The 25,500-nt window shown below is 40.9% G+C and overlaps 1 protein-coding gene and 1 long non-coding RNA gene across 2 annotated transcripts in view; one reads left to right on the top strand and one right to left on the bottom strand.

Moving 5' to 3' along the window:
- Positions 1–25,500, bottom strand: part of LOC307017354 — a 527,538-nt gene that overhangs the window by 76,362 nt on the left and 425,676 nt on the right. The window lies entirely within an intron of this gene.
- Positions 11,003–13,916, top strand: hoxb1a (homeobox B1a; the record flags this gene model as incomplete). The annotated part of the gene is made up of 2 exons (XM_079646749.1): positions 11,003–11,771; positions 13,579–13,916. Exons 1-2 carry the CDS (start codon positions 11,015–11,017, stop codon positions 13,914–13,916), a joined length of 1,095 nt encoding a protein of 364 aa, XP_079502875.1. The 5' UTR covers positions 11,003–11,014.

The raw sequence follows: 25,500 nt of genomic DNA, 5'->3' as shown, positions 1-25,500 counted from the left end.
AGACAGACAGACCGACACACACACACACACACACACACACACACACACACACACACACACACACATACACACACACACACACACACACACAGACAGACAGACAGACAGACAGACAGACAGACAGACATGTTTGTTGTTTTTTCCTGTCTGCAGTGATGTTTATCCATAACAGGTCTGCACACTATTCTTCAAATACTTTCCAATGGATTGTCCAAATGAACAAGGATCTCTCATCTCAAAGACAATGTTTTTTTGGATGAGTTTGTGGTTAGATGTCTGAAATAAGGTCTGTGGTTAACACAAGCTGAAGAGGATTTCACGTTTTGTACTACGAAATAGAACAAGTCAGTAAATACCCCACTGGTGAATTTCTGAAGCTTTAATGTGTAAAAAACAAACAGCGGTTGCTAACAAGTGTCTAAATAAGACTACTAAACCTCATTACACCATAACGTCTTTAGCTTAGCGTTGGTGAAGCGCAGCCATGCAACATGGAATCTAGTTTGTTTGTGGCACAATGTTAGGTTTCGACTTCTGGCGATTGGATTTTACTTTGCTCATAAAGTGGTTTTAATATGTGGAGATTATCCTGCTGAACAATACATGTAAGTATCTAAATGGCTGAGAGTCGCTAAGTAATGCCCCTTTTCCACCAAACCGGCTCCAGGGTCGGTTCCGGGCTAGAGCCTGATTTAGCTCTGTTTCTTCCTGTTTCCGCCGCAGCGGAGCCGGCTCTAAGCACCGAAAACTGGTTCTTAGCTGACCCCACTCGGCTGCCCGGCAAGAACCAAGAACCAATATGCTACACTTAGGTCGGAGGGGTCGAGATTAACCTGAGCAATAACAGTTAATGGCGAGTAGGCTACGGCAAATAAAAGGTGTAACAAACAGTAGTGCTGAGCAAAGTGACTAGAACGTGACCACACACTTGTAAAAAAATACACACTTTATAAAGTCAGGCAACACTAACCAGGCTTCATGTGATTCTGTTTATTTGTACCTTACTTTGACCATCTGTTCGCTGTTATTGATAATTGTGGAGAGCAGGCAGATGTTTTCCTGTTGTTTTGTATTATTTACGGATGGAATCAATCCATGGGCTGCACAGGTTGTCATGTCCGACCATCACAAGTAGAATCATAGTGAAAAATACGCCGGTAAAATGTGCCTGTAGAAAACGGCTTATGCCACAATAGGATAGTAACAAGTAGTCAAGTAGTCAGTTTAGCTTCGGTTGCTATGCTAACATCACCCATTTTATACAAGAGAAACTTTCATAACAGCGTTGTGATGCCAAACAGCGTCAATTCAGACTGACACACATTCACTTATTGGGATGGGGGATATTTATCAGCTGCTTGTGTGACAGTCAGACAGTGAATACTTTCCAGCGGTCGCTGCCGTGAGTTAACGGGAGACTAAACTCTGCCGTGAGTTAACGGGAGACTAAACTCTGCCGTGAGTTAACGGTAGACTGAACTCTGCTGTGAGTTAACGAGAGAATAAACTCCGGTGGACGAGCAGCACTGCAGCCGGCGGTAATGCCGCTGAACCACATTAATAAACAATGAACCATGGCACTGGAGAAAAGTACAAGGGTTGAGAAGTAGTTATTTTATTTAATCTGGCTCGTATGATTAAAAGCAGCACGATCATCGAACCGATGCAATCCAGCATTGTTGTTGTTGTGAATGGCGTGTGGAGCTACAGAGAACAACCAGTTAAGCATCAGAAAAGCAAACGGATCTTGAACCAGAACCGGTTTGGTGGAATAGGGGCATAAGGCTTGCTAGCTTGTTCCTCACCAGCAATAACATAGCGAGCATCCTCTTGACACTAAAGCAACACACCATTAAAGCACTGCCTTACAGTTACTGTAAGTTGAGATAAAAGGATATTTGAGTGGCATTAAAACTACGTAAATGTTGTTAACTATTGTAGTGTTCCCAATGGAAGTCTAGAATGGAGTTGTTTTCTTTGATTGTATTAAATGCAACACTATGCCTGACTCATATCAGAGCTGTTACAAAAGGAACTTCTTGGTCCCTTGCTCTCTGTGTTTTTGTGTCTCAGCTCCCTAATGGTTTCAGTAAGCAGCAGAGGCAGCATCTAAACACTATGTACTAAAAATGCATAATAAATAAGGGCGGCTGTGGTTCAGGGGTAAATGGTCATCTACCAATCAAAGTGTGAGTGACTCAATCCCCAGCTCCTGCAGTCAATATGTCGAAGAGTTCTTGGGTAAAATACCGTACCCCAAATTGCTCCCATAGGCATGTTTAAGGTCTAGAATTGTTAAATCGCTTTGGATAAAAGCTTCAGCTAAATGCCATGTAATGTATTCTATTATTTATATGTTGTAAAACATATAATGTCTTAATCAATACACCAGAGATCGGAGATGTACTAAGATCTTTACCTATAAAAGTAGTAATCTGACTGTTTCAGGAACTCAAAAGAAATACTCACTTTTGGTCAGATAACAAAAGAATATGGCCCTAATCCTCTTCCGTATACTAAAGTGTAGAAATACTGTGTTTCATATAAAAACTGAGGTGAATAAATCTCATAATTTTTATTTGACTATTGCAAACACAGAAAAAGTTACAAACTCAACACACAAACTAGTCTGCACAAAGAAAGGATTGACAGAACTGAATGACTGCATGAATGTTGAAGCATACGGGCACCGGAGACCTCCTGACCCCTCTCCTGTATCTCTTCAGCTCCCAGACAGCCGTGTGGGCGTCATTTCATCTTCTTCTTCTTGTCCCACTCTTTTCCTGCAGACTTCCTGCCCACTCGCTGCCTCTCCCCCCTTTCAGCCCCTCTCTGATCATTAACCTCCCTCCTTGTTGCACGCCCACGCCACTCGTCCTGATCTGGTCCTGGCGGCGGGGTGGCGGTGCGTCTGCTGTCAGACCCTCAGAGGCTGGAGGGGAGGAATGGATCAGGGCTACATTGGAGGAAGTTACAATAAGGGAGGTAATCAGTAAGGAGAAGGTGTGCAAACTGTGGAATTTAGAAAGCAAATAGTTACATAAAGAGTCCCACTGTGCAGCAGCTGCAACACAAAGTAGGAAGAGTTCAGATATATTTGTTTCTATTCTACTAAATAAATTCAATATATGCAAAGAATCTATACAGATAAGGTACCAGAGAACAACATGTGTAAAAGCAGAAGGCCAGAAAGTAGCTTATAAATAAAATAGTCCCCCTTGAGTTCTAATATTCCAAGGTTTCGGCCAGGGACCCAAAAATGAAAGCCATTATAAACGTTATGAGAGGAACGTTTCAGCATGTAACGAAAGAATAGGGATATATATTCATCTCCACATATCAACACCTACCAGGGTTTCTGAATAAAACATTATGCACATTAATACAAGCGTTTGCATACACACCCATGAACTTCTAAATATACATATCACACATATATACAGTACATACTGTATATATAAGCAGAGGTGGGAGAAGTACTCAGATCTTGTACTTGAGTAAAAGTAGAAGTACCAGAGAGTAGGAATACTCTGTTACAGATAAAAGTCCTGCATTCCAAATGTTACTCAAGTAAAAATACAAAAATATTAGCATCAAAATATACTTAAAGTACCAAAGGCAAAGAGAGCTGCTGTTGCTTGATGCTGCTTGTATGGCACCGCATTTCTAGAATTCATCCACTTGGATCCATCTTTTCTTTCCTTTTTTTAATAATATAAATGTACTTAATCATTATTAACATTTGAATTGTCTTTGTTCTTAATGTATTGTCTTTTAAATCTATACATACAGCATCTGTCCTGGGAGAGTGATCTTCCTCTGTTTCTCTTCTTGAAGTTTTCTACTTTTTTTCCCCCGCAGGAGTTTTTTCTTCTAAGCAACAGTGTGTCTTATGCTGTACTCACAGTAAACCCCCTGAGACAAACTCAAAATGTGTAATATTGTGCTAAATAAATAAAATCTGACTGATTATTTTATTGTTTTCCCCTAAAAACACCAAGACGAAAAAGAAGGGAAATGAAAGAACCAAAGGAAGAAAGAAATGTTATGCCTTATTCTGGAACAGTTCATGGATAAAAGATAAAAGATTGTGTTGTGGTGCAGGCTCTCGCTGCTTCCTGTCCTGCAGGACGGACCAGAAGGCCTCCTGTCTGCTTAACCTCATTTCTATAACAGATCAGCTAATTCATTCAATTAGCAAACACACACCCTCACATGCACGTTCAGCCATCAGAAATCCATGGCCCCCCGATCCAATTGTTGAAAAGTAAACTGATTCCCAAAAATCTCTGCGATCGAGCTCCCTGGTCGATGGAGACCTTTTGATCCATTAAAAGATGTCCTGCATCCTGTAAGGAAAATGAGCAAAGAAGAGGTATTATCAAATGAATAATCTGTAATGTGACAATTAGTGTTAGTGTTAGGGCTGAGGGAGGGACGGAGAAAAGAGAGAAGATGGTCGCCGCTGAGGGGGAATTTTCTGAAGAACAGCCTGCATTCGTAGACCGCATACGTCACTTCCGCCGAAAGAAGGCTGTCCCAATAAAAAAAAAAGACAAGACTCCTCTGAATGCGGCTCACGAATGCGGCCTTCTTTTCCGGGATTTTAAGTATACGTCTGATGTATCCTCCGCGGTCTACCATATCCCAGGATGCAATGCGCGCTGGTGACGAGTGAGTTTTAAAAAAAAATGAAATGGCGGTCAGGTCTCCCCAGAAGAGTGGATTTAAAAGCAGCAGCAAGTGGAGGAATCACTAATAAATGTGAGTATTGGGTTTTAACTTACTTTAAAATAACTAACGTCACACACGTCAAACCCAAGGGGCATTAAAACGTACATTTTCGTTAAATAATACGGTTAAATATGTGACGTTAGTGAAGCTAACTAGCTTGCTGGACGTGCTGCACTGTTGGTTTACACTTATTCTTAATTCAATTCAGAAGTTTACTAAAGTCATACAGAGATCTTGGCTCTGTTATAAGTTATACTTCATATTACATAAATAGACCAAAGGGTAAACATTTAGACGGTATCGCCTACAGTCCGGTGGGATTTATAAAAGGCTACCCTGACGTGTAGCTGCTGTTTGCTTTATTTATTTTTCTGACATGTTGCAATGTTTTACTGTTTATTAAACTTTGGGACAACATTACAACCTTTGTATTCAGCTCATGAAGAAAAGCCTATTTGATCATCTTTTATTTAGGTTTAAGTTTATTTAATTTATCCTAATCCCATAATAATAAGACAATCAAAAATGGACAGCAGCCTTTAGCTTGATGTTTGTTTGTGCAGTGCTGTCAAAGGGATGCAGGTGTGACTTTCACTTCATCCCTTTAGTTTTTTAAAACCAAAACTGCACATCATTTTAAATAATCCTTTGGGGATTGTCTGTCTGTGTTTAATATGATTAATTCACTTGTTTCTTTGTCTCTTGTTTTTCTCTGTGATTAGGACAATTCTGGGAAAATTGATCTGTGGGGGGAAGGACCCTTATTCTGAAAAGTGCACGGGGGATCATGAGGACAGAGCTGCCATCCACCTGGACCCCCGTGGTGCTGGAGAAAGCAGAACGGCGTTCATGAACATCGTCCACCCAGACTTCTGCTTTCTGCACTCCTACAAACGTTTGAGTGCAGAGCTGTAGAGATCATCACTGCTGTCACTTCAGCCTTACACACTTTTACTTCAAATTAACACATTTCATCTGTGTACATATAACATCTCATTTTGCATATACTTATTACATCGCTGTTAACAGTTTATTTATTTCCAATACTCTCTAGATTTAATCTACAATTAAGATTATATTACTTAATCAAAAGTGTGTTTGTTTAGATTAATCTATATTTTATCTTGCACTTTTTTGTGTCTTAGTTTCAGAATTAGATTTTCTCTGTGTCCTTTCTTTTAATAGATATTTAACGATTATAGCTTGAGTCTGTCTGATTCCACAAACAGCTGCTTCTATATACTCGCTGCACATATAATACAAATAAACAACTCCATAAACCCACTTTTGCTGATATTTGTTTTACTGCTGGTGATGTTAAATAACATGATTGATTTCCTCTGTCTCAATGATGAAAGTTATAATAATAGAAGACATGAAGCTGCAGAGAGAGGATGGATATATTCTTCTCTCTACTTTTTGATTAGATGAAAATACAACATTGAATTAAAATAGTAATTGTTAAACACATTGTTTATTTCATTTACTGAGGTTTTAACCATTATTTACAACATGTGTAAATAAGCAGTGGAATAATAGGATATCTCTAGGTCATTCAACTGTCTTAAATTCAGTTTAGTTATATCAATACATAGGCCATAGAAAATGTTTAATTGTGTATTTCAGCAGAGCGGGGAGTCACATCGCTGCTGGACCTGGAGGTGCTGACCTGGGGACATCATCTAGGCTGGTTTAGGGGAAGAAGGAGAATATAAACTGTTATAAACTATTATAAACCTGTTTATATCTAAGATATATAATCTTCTTAGATATTAAGAATAGAAAAGTAATATTGTTTTTGCTTTTGTTCATTTAAAAAAACATTGTTTTATTAGTACAGAAAAATGTAGACTTATTTTAAATATGAAATAATATGATCAGCTATACATAATGTGCTTGTTAACTTACTAATGTAAAATTACTGGTGGCTAAAGGAACAGCTTAATCCTATTTACCTGGCCATTGTCTTCTTTATTTCATCACCGTCGGTGATCTCCAAAAATGGTTAAAGTTAAAAAGTAAAAGTAACGTTTCTGGATCCTTTTCAGCTGAGTTGGCTTGTAAGCTAATTTGCTAGCAGGCTAATGGAGCAGCACAACAGAACAGCGAGTATCACGTGACGTAAATACGAAGCGCTCGGTAGGCTGGACCGTCTCATTTCAGAGGCCGCTCGGTCCAGCCAAGCCCCCAGGAAGTGAGTCGGACTCTGAGGAAAATATTCGTTGTGGCCAAACGGCGGTACTACACTTCTGTATCAGTCGCTGGGCCCGGAAACACTTTTTCCCATTGACTAACATTGGGAAAGAGTGGCCTGTAAATCTTTTTTTTTTAAACTAAATAAACTACCTGGTATGAACATTTGTATAGCCCATATTAAAAACATTCGGTCCTCAAGTTGTAAAATGTCCTAAGAACGTTATTCTGAGAGTTATTTTCCTCGGCATTATGAACGCGGATCCAACCCACGGGACCGCGCCGCCCGGCACGTTCATGTGACGTGTTCAGTACTACATGAGTTTTACCCATAGACTGTTTTACCTCTACCCATGGATGCACAATAAGAACGGATATGATTATATTAATACTTTCGTGACGTTTCGCTCTCTCAAAAGTTGGGCCATTTTGTCTTCATTCGCCAATGAGCAACTCTCATAGGAATGAACGAGGCCCCGACTCCCACGCTGTATCCAGTTCTTATTATACATCCATGGGTCGAGCCTACCCGGTCTACGTCGGCCACATCCGTCATTGACCGGTAGGCTGGGTCCTCCAAGGATACAGTCCCTGAATTGAGACCCGGCCCCTGTGTCGTTAAAGTGGATCTCAGTGGATCAGCAATCAGTGACTGGCTGTCCCTCAACGTATTACGACTAGGGCTGTCATGTTAACGCGTCAATAACGCGTTAACGCAAAAAAAATGAACGCCACTAATTATTTTAGCGCGATTAACGCATGTTTATTTTTACAAAGTTACACAGTGTAGTAATTAGGGCTGTCAGTCGATTAAAAATATTTAATCGCGATTAATCGCATGATTGTCCATAGTTAATCAATATGGACAAATATGCTTTATGCTAATGTTTATTATCATTTGAACAATGTCAAATATTCTCATGAATATCAAACACACACACACACTTTGTATTGTATTATTTTATTAATATTTGTCCACTCATATGTTGATAAGAATATTAAAAACTTGAAAAATATTCCTTTAACGTACATTTAGAACAGATAAAAAATGTGCGATTAACTATGGACAATCATGCGATTCATCGCGATTAAATATTTTAATCGACTGACAGCCCTAATTACTACACTGTGTAACTTCGTAACGCATTTCAGCCAGTGTGACGATAGGGTTAGGGTTTGAATGAACTTCAAACGTGAAACCAAATGAGTTAACCCAGAGCTAAGTATAATGAGAATGGTCTTTACTTCAGTTTATTACAACCAAAGGTTTATTTTTGTAGTTTTGACACTGTTTCTATCAGTGTACTCACCAAATGAATGGGATCGCAATGGCATTGGTACAAACATAATGAAGAAATGGTCATACATCACAGCTAAACTTCTTGTGAGCAGAAATGAAAGCGATCATACAATGTTTACAAAGTAGTCTAGTGTCTAATATTGTTACGTTAATGTTTACCCCCTAATAAAGTAGTTTCAGCAATCTGGCTTAATTCTATTCTTGTTTCAACCAGTCGTATGTCTTGGTGATGTGTTTCTTTTAGTAGTAATGTAATTGTTCATTCATTATATTATGATCATTATGGTAAAATCTTTAAACACATATGCTGTATGTTCATTGGCTGCATACCTTAACCAAATAAAAACAACCTTTGGACCTGAAATCATTATTTGGGCCTACGAAGGTCCCCATTCTAATACATTCAGAAAGACCTAATGAGCTCAATACATAATGTTTTATGCACAATGTAGCGTTTTGTCTCCACCGGGTAACAGTGGCGATGCACCCTCTTACCTTCAGCTTGCGCCTATACCAAAATGCCCAACCCAGATCCCAGCATGTATTTGTTGAATAAAATTGATATTAATGATGGCCCTATAGGACTTGGATATTTGATCAGATGTACAAAAATGTTCAAAAATTCTGTTGTGAACCAACTTATATAAAACTTCATAAAATGAAATCCTGTGTTTGGTTTTAGGAGGAAGTATCAACCGTTTTACAGCCGAGGTCTCTGAGAACTGACGTGACATTTACTGTCATCAGTTCAATATCGGCTCATAAATAATTCTCTTCGTTAAGGGAATGTCATGAAACATTACGCTAAGAAAATAATGTGAGGTCTGTTTTGTATTCCTATTATAGAAGGCCGGGGGATTTTAACACAACATGAGGGTTTTTATCACAACTTTACAGAAGTCATGATACCAGCATTGGTCCCACAGTGGGGAATTTACAGGGTTACAGCAAAGAGTGTGCACATCCAAGGTAACTAAAAAACAAGGAGCAGCATTATCTAAGTCAAATCAAAGTAGTGAAGTACCAGCCAGTAATAACCAGGCTCGTGGAGTAAAGGACTGCATGAAGGGATAAGAAAGGTAGATGTGTGTGTTACATTCTACAAAATGGGGATTATTAGCAGGGTTATACTTGAAGTAAAGACGGATATATATTGATGCACATGCTTACACATTTTAAGACTTCACTTCTTACAGCTTTTATTGTTGGTATAGGCTGAATATGCTTAATGAAAGGCAGGTTTTCCTATAAATAAAATCCCTGCACAAAGGACACATTTCTAACCAAATATCTTGGTTTCTTCTTTTCTAAGGTTACATAATACAATTAATTAAAGACCAGCTTATTGATGTCTATTTAACCTTTTTTAATATCACGGTAATCCAAAAGCAACACAGTAACATTGGGGTATGTTCCTCTGATATTATACTTTGATTGCATTGTAAAAAATGCTAACCCTGGTGATAGCATTGTTAGTGTGTTTCACCAAAGAAATAGACAGCCAGCAGTAACGATATTCAACTCTCTTAAAGAAGTATTGCACCTGGTGTGTGTGGTGGGTAACCAGCAACCGAGCTGATTGTGCTGCTACAGGGAGGAAAAGCGTATAAACCTAAGGAGCAGATTGTACAGTAGGGTGGTCCTTAAAATAAAAAATGTACCTCTCACGAAGGACAACCCTATTGTACAGTAGTGGGTTTTATTGCTGCAGGAGTTACGATTAGCAGCAGCAGCTTGCATTCTGGGATATTCTGGGTGAGGAGGTCTGGAAGCAGCAGGCCAGCTCTCCGCTCCTCTTTTCTTCTGAGCTTCTCTCTGTGCTCTGACAGACCGGGCTCAGATCAGATTGATGGGCCGGTTTGATTGAAGTCTCTTTGTCGCGCTGATGTCACGGCCAGTGATGGATGAGGCGCGTGCGTCGATCCAAATGCGCGCAAACTCCACTCCTGAACCCAAATGTCCCCCTCCCCCCCACACACACACACACACACACACACACACACACACACACACACACACACACACACACACACACACACACACACACGCACGCACACACACACACACACACACACACACACACACACACACACACACACACAAATACACGGTGGTTCCCCCTCTCATGCGACGGGCTGACCAACTTCTGTCCCCCGGTCACCATAGGCGACGTGACTTAAATCCACGTGACCCGCGGAAGAGGTAAGCAAATAAGTGGCACTGAGAAAAAGAGAGAAAGAGAGAGGAGATAGTTACGGAAAAGAAGGGAGAGAAGAGAAGGTAAGAGAAACAGAGACCGAATTGATGCACGCGGAGTGTGACCTGTGTGTAGGTGACTCGCGGCTCTCTGTCTTCTCGCGGTGCTTCCCTCTGTCACTCAGGAACCTTTGGAGAGTTCAGGTTGAGCTGCTGACAGAAAGAACTTCTGTTGACGCACACGAACACACACACCGCGGCGGAGAACATTACTCATGTGTGTTTCTGCTCGGGGACGCGCAGATTCCACTCTCTTTCCTCCATGTTGGAAGATTCTGACTTTTTATTTTTTATTTGATATCACTTTGCTTATTTAGAACATTTGTAGATTTGATATTCTTCTTATATTTTTACAAAATATTGTATTTTCGTTTGGACAGGTCTAGTCTTGTGAATAACCGGGTTTCACACCTCCATATTGACTCTTGGAAAAACGTTTTTATGGAATCTTTAGACTTTTGATATATATTTTTTATTCAATTTCTGCTAATTTTGCGGATAATTTTAAACTTAATTCCGCCTGCGGTCTGCATGGACAACATGAACTCGTTTGTGGAATACTCCATCTGTAACAGAGCGGGGCCCGGCGCTTATTCTGCGCCTAAACCCGGATACCACCACCATCCTCTGAATCACCATCCTCTGGATCAGGGCTTCCCGGTGACCTCTGGCTCCTTCCATACGGGACCCAGCTGCTCTCCAGCTCCCGTAAACGGGACCAGAAGCGAAACAGGCGCCGGGGCAGCGGGTTACACCGGAGATGGGCGTCTGTACGGGGGCTCTGGAGGTGGAGGAGAGCATCCACAGCAACATCACGAACATCAGCAGACACACAACGGCTACCACCACCATCACCTTCAGACACAAAGCGGGACTGTGTATAATAACGGGACCGGGGGCAGCACCGGGGCTTACGCGGGCCAGGCGTGCGCCACGGATTACACAAACGCGATAGGCCCCCCCAACACGGTACAATCCCAGTACTTCATGGATGAGTCAGCGGCCTCCACTTACTATCATCAATCAACCTACCCCAGCTCGGCCCCCAGCTACGGGGCCCTGGCCGGGGCCTACTGCGGGCCTCAGGGCGCTCTGGCCGGGTCTCAGTACCCGCAGCAGCTCGGCGGGGGTCTGGACGCTGCGGGCTTCCTGGGCCTTCCACACGGAGGAGGTTACGGAGAGCTAACGGTGTCCCAGGACCGTGGGAATGGGGAGGAGGAGGGCCAGCAGGCCGGGCAGGGGCAGACCTTCGACTGGATGAAGGTGAAGAGGAACCCCCCGAAAACAGGTAAGAAGAGGCGGATTCTATGGTGAAATGTGGTCCGTTGTGGTGCCTTTAGAGTATTAGCAGCATTATAAAGGGCCTCGGCCTGCAGATTATATGTCTCATAATCATTTCAAAGGTTTCCCATGAGAAGCAATGGCTGTCATTGCAAGAGCTGCAGCAAAATGACCTTAAATAAGCTTTTACAAAACATGCGTAATCATTTTTGAAATGCTGTGGCGAGGTGCGAAATAAAACCCGGCCTATTATAAATAGCCTACGATGTGACATGAAATGTAAAGGACAGAGTTGTGTTCATTGATTATTTTGTAACAATACGAACGAAAGAGTTTAGCTTCCTCTAACATATAATATAAATGATGTTATAATGTTAATAATATACAGACACATGCGTTTGTTCCCCTGCAGGCCTCAGTTGTGATGTGTGTGTGTTCACAGATGGCTTTTCTGATGTAAATGTTTCTTTCCGTTTGTTCTTTCCTTTGTATATTTCACTTGTCAAGTCTCAATTCGTTTCACTGTAAACAGACTGATATTTGTGAACAAAGAACAAAATATGTTTGTTACTGTCCTATCCACCATGTTTAATGAGGAACATCAACACAGGTCACGTTTCATTATGTTTACGCATTGGTTTTACAAGTTAAACGACAATACAATACAATAACTGCTTTATGGTCATAGGAGTTGTACATTAGATTACATTTTTAAATTATGCTAACACCAATTGTCAGCGTAATCCTTTCGAGTGACAGAGTAAAGTTTAGCGTATAATTACATAATACATGTTAAAAAAGAATAAGATAACGTAACAAAAATATACTCTTCATAAGTTATTGTCTGCTTGGCCAACATTGGGTAAAAAAGTTAAATCTTTCAAAAAAATTAAACTTGGCCCCTTGCATTTTGTAGTTTAAAAGTAAAATAAATTAAATCGCGTTTATTTTAGAGACTTGTCCAGTCCTGTCTCTCCGGACAGAGAGCAGGTCTGGGTCCTCCTCTCTCTTAATGGATATATCAGACGGGTTACTTCACCCCTGTTATCTTGACCCCCCCCCCCCCCCACCCCCCCCCCCCCCGCACGCACGCACGCACGCACACACACACACACACGCGCACACACACACACACACACACACACACACACACACACACACACACACACACACACACACACACAAACAGACAGTCGGAACCCCACCCCTCTTTGTATTTGGTTCATACAGAACTTAAGAACTTAAACATTTTTCTCTGTAATGTCTACTTTCACTTGAAGTTCATGGTTGAACTAACCACACAAGCCTCATACACTCTGGATTTAAACCTAACAAACCTATTAACCTAACACATGAAAACAGTAGTTTCCAAAAGGACATATTTAATTTCAACAGGGGAGACTTTTTGTTCTTTAATAATAATAGTAATAACAATAACATTAGTAATAATAATAATAATAATAATAATAATAATAATAACAATAATAATAATAGTAGTAATAATAATAATAATAATAATAATAATACGCATTTTATGTAAAGCATATTTTCAAATCATTAAATACACACAGAAAATGCAAATAACCAAAAACCTTCAATGTAACACATTATAGAGTTAAGCAGACAGAAAGTGGCTAAAAATCAAATGAAATCAATATTTAACAAGTGGGTAATTTAAAATTGATTATAAAGATAGAGTTTTCAGCCTTGATTTCCTCGTTCCAAAGTTATTCTATAAGTTCCAAAACACGTTTCTAACCACTTCTCTCTCTACTCCGTGTCTCTCTCTCTGTCTCTCCCTCTCCTCCACCCAGTCAAAGTGTCGGACTTCGGCCTCGCGGGCGCGCACAACAACGCCATGCGCACGAACTTCAGCACGCGGCAGCTGACGGAGCTGGAGAAGGAGTTTCACTTCAGCAAGTACCTGACGCGGGCGCGGCGCGTGGAGATCGCCGCCACGCTCGAGCTCAACGAGACGCAGGTGAAGATCTGGTTCCAGAACCGGCGCATGAAGCAGAAAAAGCGCGAGCGCGAGGGCGTCTCATCCACAGCGCGCTCCTCTGGTACCGACAGCGGTCTCAAGGAGCTGGAGGACACCGACAACTCCTCCGTGTCCACGTCTCCAGGCGCGTCCCCGAGCTCGGAGACGTAGTTGGTGCACGCGACTTGACTTGTTCTGCAGAACTGTCACTCAGGTGTTGTGGGACAAAGATGGCCGTTTTGTTGTTCTGTTTAGTTTATTTAACAAATTATTTTGAATTGCCACTCACATGGCAGCAACAACAATGCACATCAAGGGTGACACAAGAAAGAAGAAGAAGAATAGTGGCCTGAGTCCGGCCCCCATGTAGTTTGGGGTTCGGTGCTATGCTCCAGAAGGGTAACTGCCCCCCCTCCAGATGCCAGTCCACACCTCATATATTTTATTCTCTGGGACTTGACAGGACGTATTTCAGAGGTGGTCCCTGGTGTAACGAGATGATACTGCACTATAAAATGCATTCCATGTTAGCCCACTTGATGTACTCCAGATTTCAGGTTTAAAAACACCAGCAACTAAACTTCTGCATTCAAAGTTTGAGATCCAGTAAATTGCCCAGAAATGCAGAGGCTGAAGAGGCTGATCGACAGGGTCAGTGATCTCATATACTGTCGCGGGTCGGATTTGAACCCTGAGTCTGTAACAGGGAACCAAGCCCAAATATAGGTTTCCGTTAGCTCAACCAGGTGAGCTACAGTGGCACACGTTTTCAAAGTATTTTTGATCATCTACCTGGAATATTCGTTCAGACTCTGCAAGTTCTTCCGAACCAAACCAAAACAAAAAAAAAGTTATTGATTCAACTGAACACACAGTATGCACACACTAAGACCATATCCTTTGGTTTGCTTAATTTTGTGGTACATTTTTCTATTTAAAGGACGGAAGCCAAAATGTTGGCAACCACGGCCTTATGGTGCTTTGGTGCTGGATCCTTCTGACAGCATGGATCAAACAGGATTAATCAGAAACCCATGCCACATTCAGAGCCTGAAAAGGTGTTGTCAGGGACCAGATTCCTGAGTTTAGAGATATTTTTTGGGGAGATTGCCTCCCAAATGGGGGAGATAGAAACTATTTTTAGCTATGGATGAACACTGTGAACAGGGATTTGATGATGATGCTGTAATGATGATGGGATCCACTTTATCTTTATTGGATTTACAGGGTATTGGGTTATTCAGGGTCGACATAAGTATGCTGGTATTTAGGTTTTACCTCAGTAAAAGCCTTCATGATTGATGTAATTGGAGGGAAACTCGGGGATATTGTGTTGACATGAATATTCAACACACAAAACTGTGAATTTGTGAATTAAAATATGATACCAGCCAAGCCTAACTAAAAGAGCCTTATGATCAGAAATACAGGGAGCCTCTGATGGCAACACACGTTTGTCTTATCTCTTTGTAGCTATATTTTATACTTTTGAAACCTTAAATATTTTTTTGTTATTGTTTAAGTGGTGATTGCACTATGTGACAACAGGGTAAATGTTTAGACAAATTCCCCCCAAAAGAAAACGTAAACTTGAATATTATTGTTTTTTCTGTTCTGACCGACAAAAAGGCTGATTTACAAGATTGTGTCAAATTTGAGAAGTGTGTGTGTGAGTGTGTATGGAGGGGGGGGGACATGTTTACAGAAAACTAGTGAAAATATGCTCAATGATGCTGACATGCTCGTCAGAAACGTTTCCTTGCTCAATGGAAAATGTAGGAAATTACATGAAAACATGTTTGCCCTATCTCATGAGAATAAATTATTGGATGCAGTTGATGTGATTGATTATTAATCATGGGAGAAATGTGGAGGGGGTGCTTTCCCTTCTTCTTTTGTTATTGCTGAAGATCATGATGCCTTAAATCTGACAAAGTAACTCGGAACAAAATGTCTTACTTGTGTAATATGAAATCTCTGGGACTGTTCTTTTTCATAAAGTTTTAAAATGAGAGGTGACTGACTGAGTTTTATCAGTTTTTCTGCCTTAGTGACACTCTAATCATGTTCTGCTTGTCTTTTTCTACTATAAGCTACCTCATTAAAGACTCTTCTGTCACTCCATTGCACTTGCATTGCATTGCACCTTTGATGATGTACTTCTTATACTGATCATTGTATGATACTAAGGCCCAGGAGACGAAAACGAACCGAGGTCGATATCAAAAAAGTCTTCCGTCAACACGGAATCGGCACCAGTTACGTGTCCGTCCGACTAGTGGATTGTCAACTGGGGGGAGCCTCGCTGCGGGGAAATTCTATAGATGGTCTGTCCGCCCCTGATAAATGTCTATGCACGCGTAATTATTCATTATAATAAAAGAAAAAAAGGGTTAGGGTTACATTTTTTATTTGTAATCATCTCGCGACCCCCCCTCGGGGAACCCCTGTGGTAGAGGAGCTGTAGATTTTGCACTAACATCTGTAGCATGGTCAGTAGCGTCTGGAGCATGAACGCAACCATGTGATCCGCCATTGTTGTTGTTGTTGGCGAAACGCATCAGCAATGACACGGGTGACGCAGGGTCGAGCAGCAGAGGTGGGGAGAGGCGGGACTATGATCGTTTAGGGCGTACACACGGTGCCGGAAGCGTTACGTTACCAGACCTTCCCACTTTGGGATGCGTTATCGTTTGGGGGCTCCGTTTCCGCGGTTCCGTTACGGCCTCGTGTGGATGTAGTGGATAATACCCGCTTCGTCTCCGTGTGGACGGGGCCTAATAAGACATGACTGAGGTTTCTTGTAATATTTCCAACATATCAAGCATTTGAAAGCCGTTCTACTTTACAAACAACTCAAATCTTTGGCCTGTTCAGAGGAACCAATCCTTTTAGTGATCTAAAGTCCCAACATGCATGCCTTCTGCTATAAAAAGCATTAATTAGTTCACCCAAAAGCATGGAAACGAGGAAAAACTCCTAGAAAGCATTTACTAGGAATACTATTCAGAATCAGATTATTTTATTTATCATATTGGGAATTGGCAATCTGAAGTTGTTTTGTTGCCCTAGAGCTCCATGATTCAACACTGTTACACTCGGTAACATGTTCCGTTATTAGCCTACCGTGAACACACACACACACACTGTAGCCCCAAAAGTGGATTATTCTGCCGCTGAAAACAGTCCCCATTTATGCACTATTATCTTCTGTTTGTGTGATAAAAACAGTTGCTAGAGTTTAAACTGGTGCAGCGACGACATCTTTTTTAAGGCCGACCCTGAAGTTAGCATGAGAAAAGACGACTAAAAGCAAGGGGATTTTTCTATTGGGTTGTGGTATACTGCATACAAATAAGATAGCAAAAATATGTAAAATTGAAAACAAACACTTTTTGTATCAGCAGGATAATCTGGCTATAAACTAACTACAGCGTGGTCACATGACTTCACATCAGCTAAACTAAAGGCGGCTAAAGTTTGGCGTGATGACGTTTAGTAGTTTATTTAGTCTTGGTAGAAACCAAAGCTTTTATGACTCATAGCTTCAGACATTCACCCAAAACATTTCTTCAGACCTTATTTGTGGGATCTAGCCCAAAACACATTAAAAAAAAACCTGAAATCGAAATGAGGATACAGGAAGTGGTAACTCATTTCTGGGTTTTAGCACTCATTCCTGCACCACTCTATCAAGAGGTAGATTTCAGCTCTTTATGTTCTCTCTCCAAAAATAATGAAAAGACTTGAAAGGTGACACATCACATTTGCAGAAGAGTGATATAGGAGTAAGCTTTAACCTCCAAGAAATGTGCAAAACTTTCCTGCAAGAAGTGGAAGTAGGAATAGAAAGTGGAAGTGATTAAAGGTAAAGGACCAAGGTGTCTTCCTTCTCATGAATTAAAGAGACACAACATTTGACACAACACGGCCTGTGGAGAACTTCATGCATTTCAATAGCAGTGAGGCCTTTCACATCCACGTGACTGCATGGCCTCTGGGTGACCCACTCAAAACAACACACACACACACACACACACACACACACACACACACACACACACACACACACACACACACACACACACACACACACACACACACACACACACACACACACACACACACACACACACACACACACACACACACACACACACACACACACACACACACACACACAAACACACACACACACACACATGCAGGGCTACGGTGAGGAATGTAGCGGGGGTTTCCGGGTGTCTCTGCGACCCGTTGACCTTTTGAGAGCCTTTGGGACATCTAAACACGTAAACACACTCCTCCTCCTCCCCATATTCATCCCCCTCTTCTGGTTCTGGAGCCTGGGTGGCAAGCTCAGTCATCACCTCATCACACACACTGGACAGCACCCTCCCTCAGATCCCCTACACACACACCAGTTGTTTTCTCATTGCGTCTTGCCTGCAGTTAGCTCTTCTCTACATTTACTGGTATCCCAACCAGCAAGAAGCAGTGTTCAGAGGCCACTTACTATCCACCCCCTCCACATAAAGGACACTGCATTGGCAATAGAAGTCATTCATGATTTGTGGAATTGGCCCATACTACCGTAAATAGGAATACTCTGCTGGAATTATATAAATCTGCTATATCCTTTAAAACGTATGCTAAAATGTAGTTTCTGCAATCAGCATTCATGTCTTTAACACAAAAAACTAAAAAAAATAAGGAGCTAAACCTACTTGGCACTAATGACCATGACAGTTAACTCTAATCTGTTCATTGATGATCTCAAGTAAAAAAATAGACGTTATGCTATATAAAAGAAAATGTTCTTCCCAATGGAAACGCTGTACACTGAGATTTGTAAAGTCAACCTCAAAAGTCCAGAAAAACACTACCAAGGAATGCAGAGCTGAACAAGGCTGATTTCTTCTAGAGAGCATACAAATTCTGCTAACACCTACGCCTAAAAAAAGAGTGAACCTAGTTTAAACAATTGAACACGTTTCATGATCAAGAGAAAAAGGAAAATAGCAATAACTATTGGACATGTTCAAACAAACAAACAAACAAACAAATGTCAATGTCATTTAGTTATAGACATACACAACTCGTTTGTGTTCGGGCGGCAGACAGTCTATCCATTTTTAAGAGTACGCTTAATACCTTCCTTTTTGATAAAGCTTATAGTTGATAAAATAATCTAATAAGAGTGCATTGACGTAGACACGTTGTGCCTCTCCACCTCTGTTCCTTACTTCTTGCTTGCTACCCTTTTCCCTCAACCTATCCTAAGGGAGTGCATGTATGTAGACAAGTTAGTTTAGCTGCTATAGGCTTAGACCGTCGGGGGACACCTTACTTCGTCTTTCTGTCTGTCTGTACCCGTGTACTCTCATGTTCTGAATAACCCAGCTTCCCCCAAATTTCTTTTTGGTGTCCATATATACGCCGGGATCCTGAGTCGAGGCTAATCCTGTTGCTGTGGTCCGGTGTCCTGGATCCTCTATCCTGAGTTCTGGATTTGAGTCCTGGACTTCGAGTCGTGGCTGAACCTGTCACTGTGGTCCTGCCTGACTCTCATCATACTACTTCCCTGATGGCTCCCACAGGACTGTTGACATCCTCGTTGATTCATCTTCTTATTATAGACACATGCATTTCCAAGCATTTGGTCTACCTACGCTGTAAAATGTATTATCTATTCGATTTACACACGGCATCTATTTCACGTCTGTCCGTCCTGGGAGAGGGATCCCTTCTCTGTTGCTCTCCCTGAGGTTTCTCCCATGTTCCCCTTTAAACTGTGGGTTTTCTCCGGAAGTTTTTCCTTGTACGATGTGAGGTTCTAAGGACAGAGGGTGTCATATTGTCATACCAATATTCTGTACAAACTGTGAAGACCACTGAGACAAATGTAACATTTGTGATATTGGGCAATACAAATAAACATTGATTGATTGATTGATTGATAGCACAGACTCCTCGTGGAGAAGTGAGAGACAAATTTCCTGCTACAATGAAGCACATATGATATTACATGATAACAAAACATCTACTTGGAGTAAATAGGCGCCATAAAATCAGCAAGACCTGTCAGTGCATGTCCCAAACTGAGGTACAAGCAGAACCCCAGAACACAGTCAATGTTTTTCATGACAGGTAGTGTAATCTAAAGTCCACTCTCACATCAGGTTTCACCAACCCGACAACCATCTCACTCTGCTGGTCATGTGATCAATTGTTCACCTGGTTTTTCCTGCCTTTTGTAATTCTGCCTTTACCGAAAACAAAAATACATTGGCCCTTTCTTGTATTTCGTTTAGAGTAGCCAGCACCACAAATAAAATCATTCTCTGAAAAAACAGGAAGGCAGAAAAAGTGGAGATTCTTTCAGAGTGACCTCATACGGTCTGACTTCAAACTCCTGTTTTCCTTTCCATAACTCATATCAAGTTCAACAGGGCTGTCTGCCCGTGTGTGTGCATGTGTGTGGTCATGTGTGCACAATGAGCAGCAGAAGATAAAGTGGCATGGCTGCAGTTCAAGAGTGCAGTCTCAATCTAATAGATGAGCTCAAACACACACACACACACACACACACACACACACACACACACACACACACACACACACACACACACACACACACACACACACACACACACACACACGCGCGCGCGCACACACACACACACACACACACACACACACACACACACACACACATACACACACACACACACACACACACACACACACACACACACACACACACCAAGACAATTCAATTTGAGATGTCCATGTCTACATTGAGGCATTGCTATTCTATTATCTTAAACAGCACTGCAAAGACTTTCATTTTAGATCCAAAATCAAAGTATACTGTGTTTGTGTGTGTGTGTGTGTGTGTGTGTGTGTGTGTGTGTGTGTGTGTGTGTGTGTGTGTGTGTGTGTGTGTGTGTGTGTGTGTGTGTGTGTGTGTGTGTGTGTGTGTGTGTGTGTGTGAGAGGCCGTCTAGCTCACAACTCATACTTGGTCTCAGGGCCGGCTCTTGACAATTTGTAGCCCAGGCGAGATTTTAGCTGGCGCGAAATATATTTTACTGAAATACGTGTTTACATAAATTGTGATCAAAACTTTTGAGACCCACTGAGATAACTTAGACTAAAGTGAACTATCTAAACACTCAGAGTCCTTTACTTCACTGAGCTGTAGTTATCAGCCTCTCAGTCTGACTGGAAAGGACTCTCCCTCCACATTATTGTAGAAACATCTTTTTCTAATATCCGTTAGAGCAGCTAGCACCAGATGCTAATAACAACAGCACTGGTACCGGTGCACCCTCCCTTTCTCCCTCGCTCGCTCCCACACTCACTCGCACTTTGGCTGTGAGCTGCGGGTGCCAGATAAGCCAACATTCCCCATTTTCATCACTTACAGCGCCCATCGTACAGGGCAAATGAAAAGTGTAACCGGGGTGAAAAGGGTGTTACATTTACTTAATTATGAATGGAGGCTGAAAATTAGGATGAGCACCAACGGTCAAAAATGTTTTTTCCCTCCCAGAACTGCCAGCGCAGCGCCTCCCCAGATCTGGCACCCTAGGCGAACATCTATAACGCCAGTGTATGGGCATAGATATGTCTCATAATTATTTGTGTGAACATAAAAATAATTTGTGTGTAAATATGTGATTTGTAAATGTAAAACACCATCCACAAATGCATTTAAAAGATTTGCAAACTCACAAATAAATTAGCAAATATAAAACGGATCTCCAAATACGCTAAATATTTTCACAAATAAAAAAAAGATCTTTGAATATCTCTTTAACATTTACAACTTTCGATCAGGCATTTGTGAATCCAGTTTGTATTTTGTCGAACAAAAATGCGCTTGCGGATCTCAAATCTCTGCTCGTGGATCGTCTTTTTACACACAAGGAATTTTGAGACATGCTTTCCACCGGTCTCAGCTAAAATCTGCTCGTGTCACTCGGTTATTTTCGGAAACCACATGATGGCCTGCTGATGACGACATTTCCACATGATTTCAAAGTAAGAGCATGATGGTTTTGTATTTTAATGAACAGCGGAACGTTAGATGCACTCTTTATCCAACAAGTCCTCCAACTCATACGACCAAATGGGCCGATTGTTCAGGCCCTTATTACGACCAAATATGTCATTTGTTCAAGCGCTTAATACGTCCTATAATTACGTTTTAAAGTTTTCGCCCTCTAGTGCTCCCGTTGAATGCAACGTTACAGATGGTTGTTTATTCACAAATAACCCTCTCTGTAAAATCCTAAATTGTAGGATAGTTTGGCCATTAAAACACTTTTTGATTAGATTTCTAGCAAGAAGTGTATATTGTACTTTTAGAATCCACGTCCAGTCGATATGTAGGATCTATAGCTTGATAGATATTACGAAGAGGGTTTGAGGTATGCGGCAGCCTCCATGTAAAGTTACGGGTTGAAAACAGTATTTCCAGTCTCGACGTTTTCCTAATAAAACCAACAATCAAATGATTTAACAGTGATATCTGCAGTACTCATCAACACAAAACATCAGTTTATCCTTATTAATTATACGACATGTATTGGTTTAAAGTGTGTACAATGCTTTTGTGTTTTTCCCATAGATTTTTCTCTTTCGATTCTGAGAGACACCTTTCTTTTTTCAGAGGTTTTGATAGGCTAAAACATCGATTGATTTAGCCGCAATGCATGTCGGGATATGGTGTTTATGCGATATGAAATCGGAAAAACATTTTTTTTAAATAAAATAATACTTTATTCCGAGTGTTCTTGCTTTTCTCTTTGGAAGTCATCACATAACGGCATTGTAATACACGGTTCGGCTGCATTAAATATTACATATCTGCCGTAGATATTTATTTATAGAGCCCTTATCAGAAGACCTTTTGACAAACTGTAAGAAATGCCGCCAAAACTGAATACATGACGTCGATCCTAAATATATTAGCAATTAAACAACATCTTCCATTTCTTTTCAAACAATATGTCTCCTTGCAGTATCAACACTAATAAGGCTGACTTTTATATTTGATCCAATTGGTAGATAGGTTATATTTACACCATAACGGTGCACAGCTGATAGAAAGGGATTTTTTTTGTAGTTTTTAAAGATATTATTACTGTTACAGGTCTATTCAGGTTCATGGCAGGGGCGCCGTAAGGGGGTGAAAGGTTAAGACGATTCTAAGGGCCCGTGACTAGCAGGGGGCCCCAAAATGTTTAAAACATTAAGAAAAAAAATGTAAGTATCCTTTTATCAATAATTAACATTAATATAACGTTATATTGCGTAGTAGGCTACTCACTAAACTTACGATTCATTTAACTTATTTTCTTCCAAAAGTTAATTATCCAAAGCCTCTGTACACCCCCCTCTATTTACATGTAATGGTTTGGTCCTGCGACTCCTGCCTCCCAGCGCCATATAGATAGAAGAGTTACGACAGCGGAAGTCCAAAAATGGTTATCGTCACGTGGTTCATGTAGACGAGGATCGTTTCCCGGAAGTTCATGGCGGACAATGTGAATAAATTGATAACAGAAGATAGAACTACGATTTTTGGTAATTATTAGTGAATAAAGGTTTTGATTTGCAATATTTATACAACAAATCGATATGTGTATGTATTTACATCAATACGTTTTAAAAAATAAAATAGAATTTGCTAATATTAAGTGATAATATTAGGATTAGTGTGAACAACTAGTTTACATGTTAGGCTAACAGTGCCTTGGTTAAAGAGCCTGTTGCTGTTTATAGCTTTGAATTCTTTAAAACCAATATTATCTTCTTAAACTTGTATGGTAGTCAGGAGCATCATTTTCTAATGTTTATTGATATATTTAGAGGGAGGGGATCTAAAGGAATGCTTCAAAATTCAGATTAGATTAATTTCTACCATTTTCTTAAATTCATGGTAGTTTCAGTAATCCCATGGTAATTGAGGACACAATTTATCTAAATGACTAATGTCATCTTTATGGCTTTCAGAAAGGACAGGAGACCGACAGGTGACTATCAAAGGAATAGCAGCAGCAGCAGCATCATGATGATGATGTTAAATGTGTTTTTTTAGGAACATCCATTGCAAATACACGGAATTCAATAAACATTGAATAGCATATCATGCAGTTTGTCTGTGCTAGTGGAGTATGAAGCCCTCTGTATCGCGAATGTCAATGTCAAAACAAGCCTAGTTTGTTTACAAAATTGCGGTGCAACTTGGTGGGCGGTACCCTGGAAAGAAATCTCTGCGTGAGAAATACAAGGTGTGGCGTGTGAGCGTGTGAATGGAGTGAAATGCGTGTGTCGCGTGAGACTTGAGAGCTCTGCATATACTTATACCACCTCTGTTTATAGCCTATGAAAAAAACTATTAGAAATAGAAGGCTAAAGCTAACGTTAGCAGATAGTGACAATGTATGCTAGCTAGCTAGCTCAACGATTCCTTAAATAATATTGCCACAGAAAAACTTTTCAGTTCACATCACGCTCTGCCGCTCCGACAGGGAGCTCTGCTCTGAACACTTGAACGGCCCGTTCTAACAGCTGTTCACCAGCGGTCCAGTCTGTGCCACAGTGACTCCGGACGCACAGTTAATATTAACGAACGCACCCGTAGGTAATGTAGCTGCTGAAGCTAGACCATCATCTCGGAGCAGCAAAGCCTTATTATACATCCACCATGAGCAGAGCCGACAGCCAGGAAGACTCGAGCACACAGCTCGCACTTCATTATAATATATATAAAAAAGAACAACATACGTGTCATGATGGCACATAAAAGCTCACGGCCGCAGATTACTCCGGGTCCCAGACCCCCCCATACCCCAAAAATATTTTTATTGCAGATCTACATGAATCACACAAACGACCTATTTTGGATTCAAAACGGCGAATTTCGCCGAAAAGGTGACAAGTTTGCATCACTGAACATAGACAGAGCACAACTGAAACATAACATCTGAAACGATGTAACAACATAATACACTTTGTGGGGATGTAGCTTGGGATGTGAGGAGTGAGGGACACGGCTTAGAACGGGCGTGTCGCCTGGCAGGACAGGAGAGTGTGTGCACCAGTCTGCCTTGATCTATGAATTCATGTCCGTGACACTCACTGCTGCCCACAGCTGTTTTATAGAAGGAAATTCCTTCACTTCATGAAAGTGTTTTAACCACACACACCTCTACACACACATGACGGGTGTTATTTTCCCCATAAGGAACAAGTCGCTGCAAATTATCCCGCTTATTACACGGCCACATTCTCAACAAAGTAACGACATGACTCCCAATATTAATTTAAATGCTTTTATGGATTTAGAAAATGTTTTTATTGATTTAAAAAATAGTTGTATTGATTTAAAAAATAGTTGTATGTATTGATTTAAATTGACATGCATCCGCTAAGAAAAATAGTCCGTTGTTACAGTTTTTTAAACAGTCTGAATGAAACGGCAGCTCTCAGCTGTGTATTTACACAGCTAACAATTGCACGTGGCTGCCACGTTACAGCCACGTGATGCTGTTGTTGTGACAACGTGGCAATTTACGTGGAGGCCACGTGATTTTGTATGGATGAAATAACGTGGTCACCACATTGAAATGTAACGTTGAAATGTAACGTTCACACCACCTTTAGACCACTTTCTATTTGCAATTATATTTTCTTTCGATTAGCTTTAATTATGTCAAAGTAATCAACACAACTCAAATTTT

Source organism: Notothenia rossii (assembly GCF_949606895.1).
Source record: "Notothenia rossii genome assembly, chromosome: 8".
NCBI lineage: Eukaryota > Metazoa > Chordata > Actinopteri > Perciformes > Nototheniidae > Notothenia > Notothenia rossii.
This window is presented reverse-complemented; position numbering and strand designations above follow the sequence as displayed.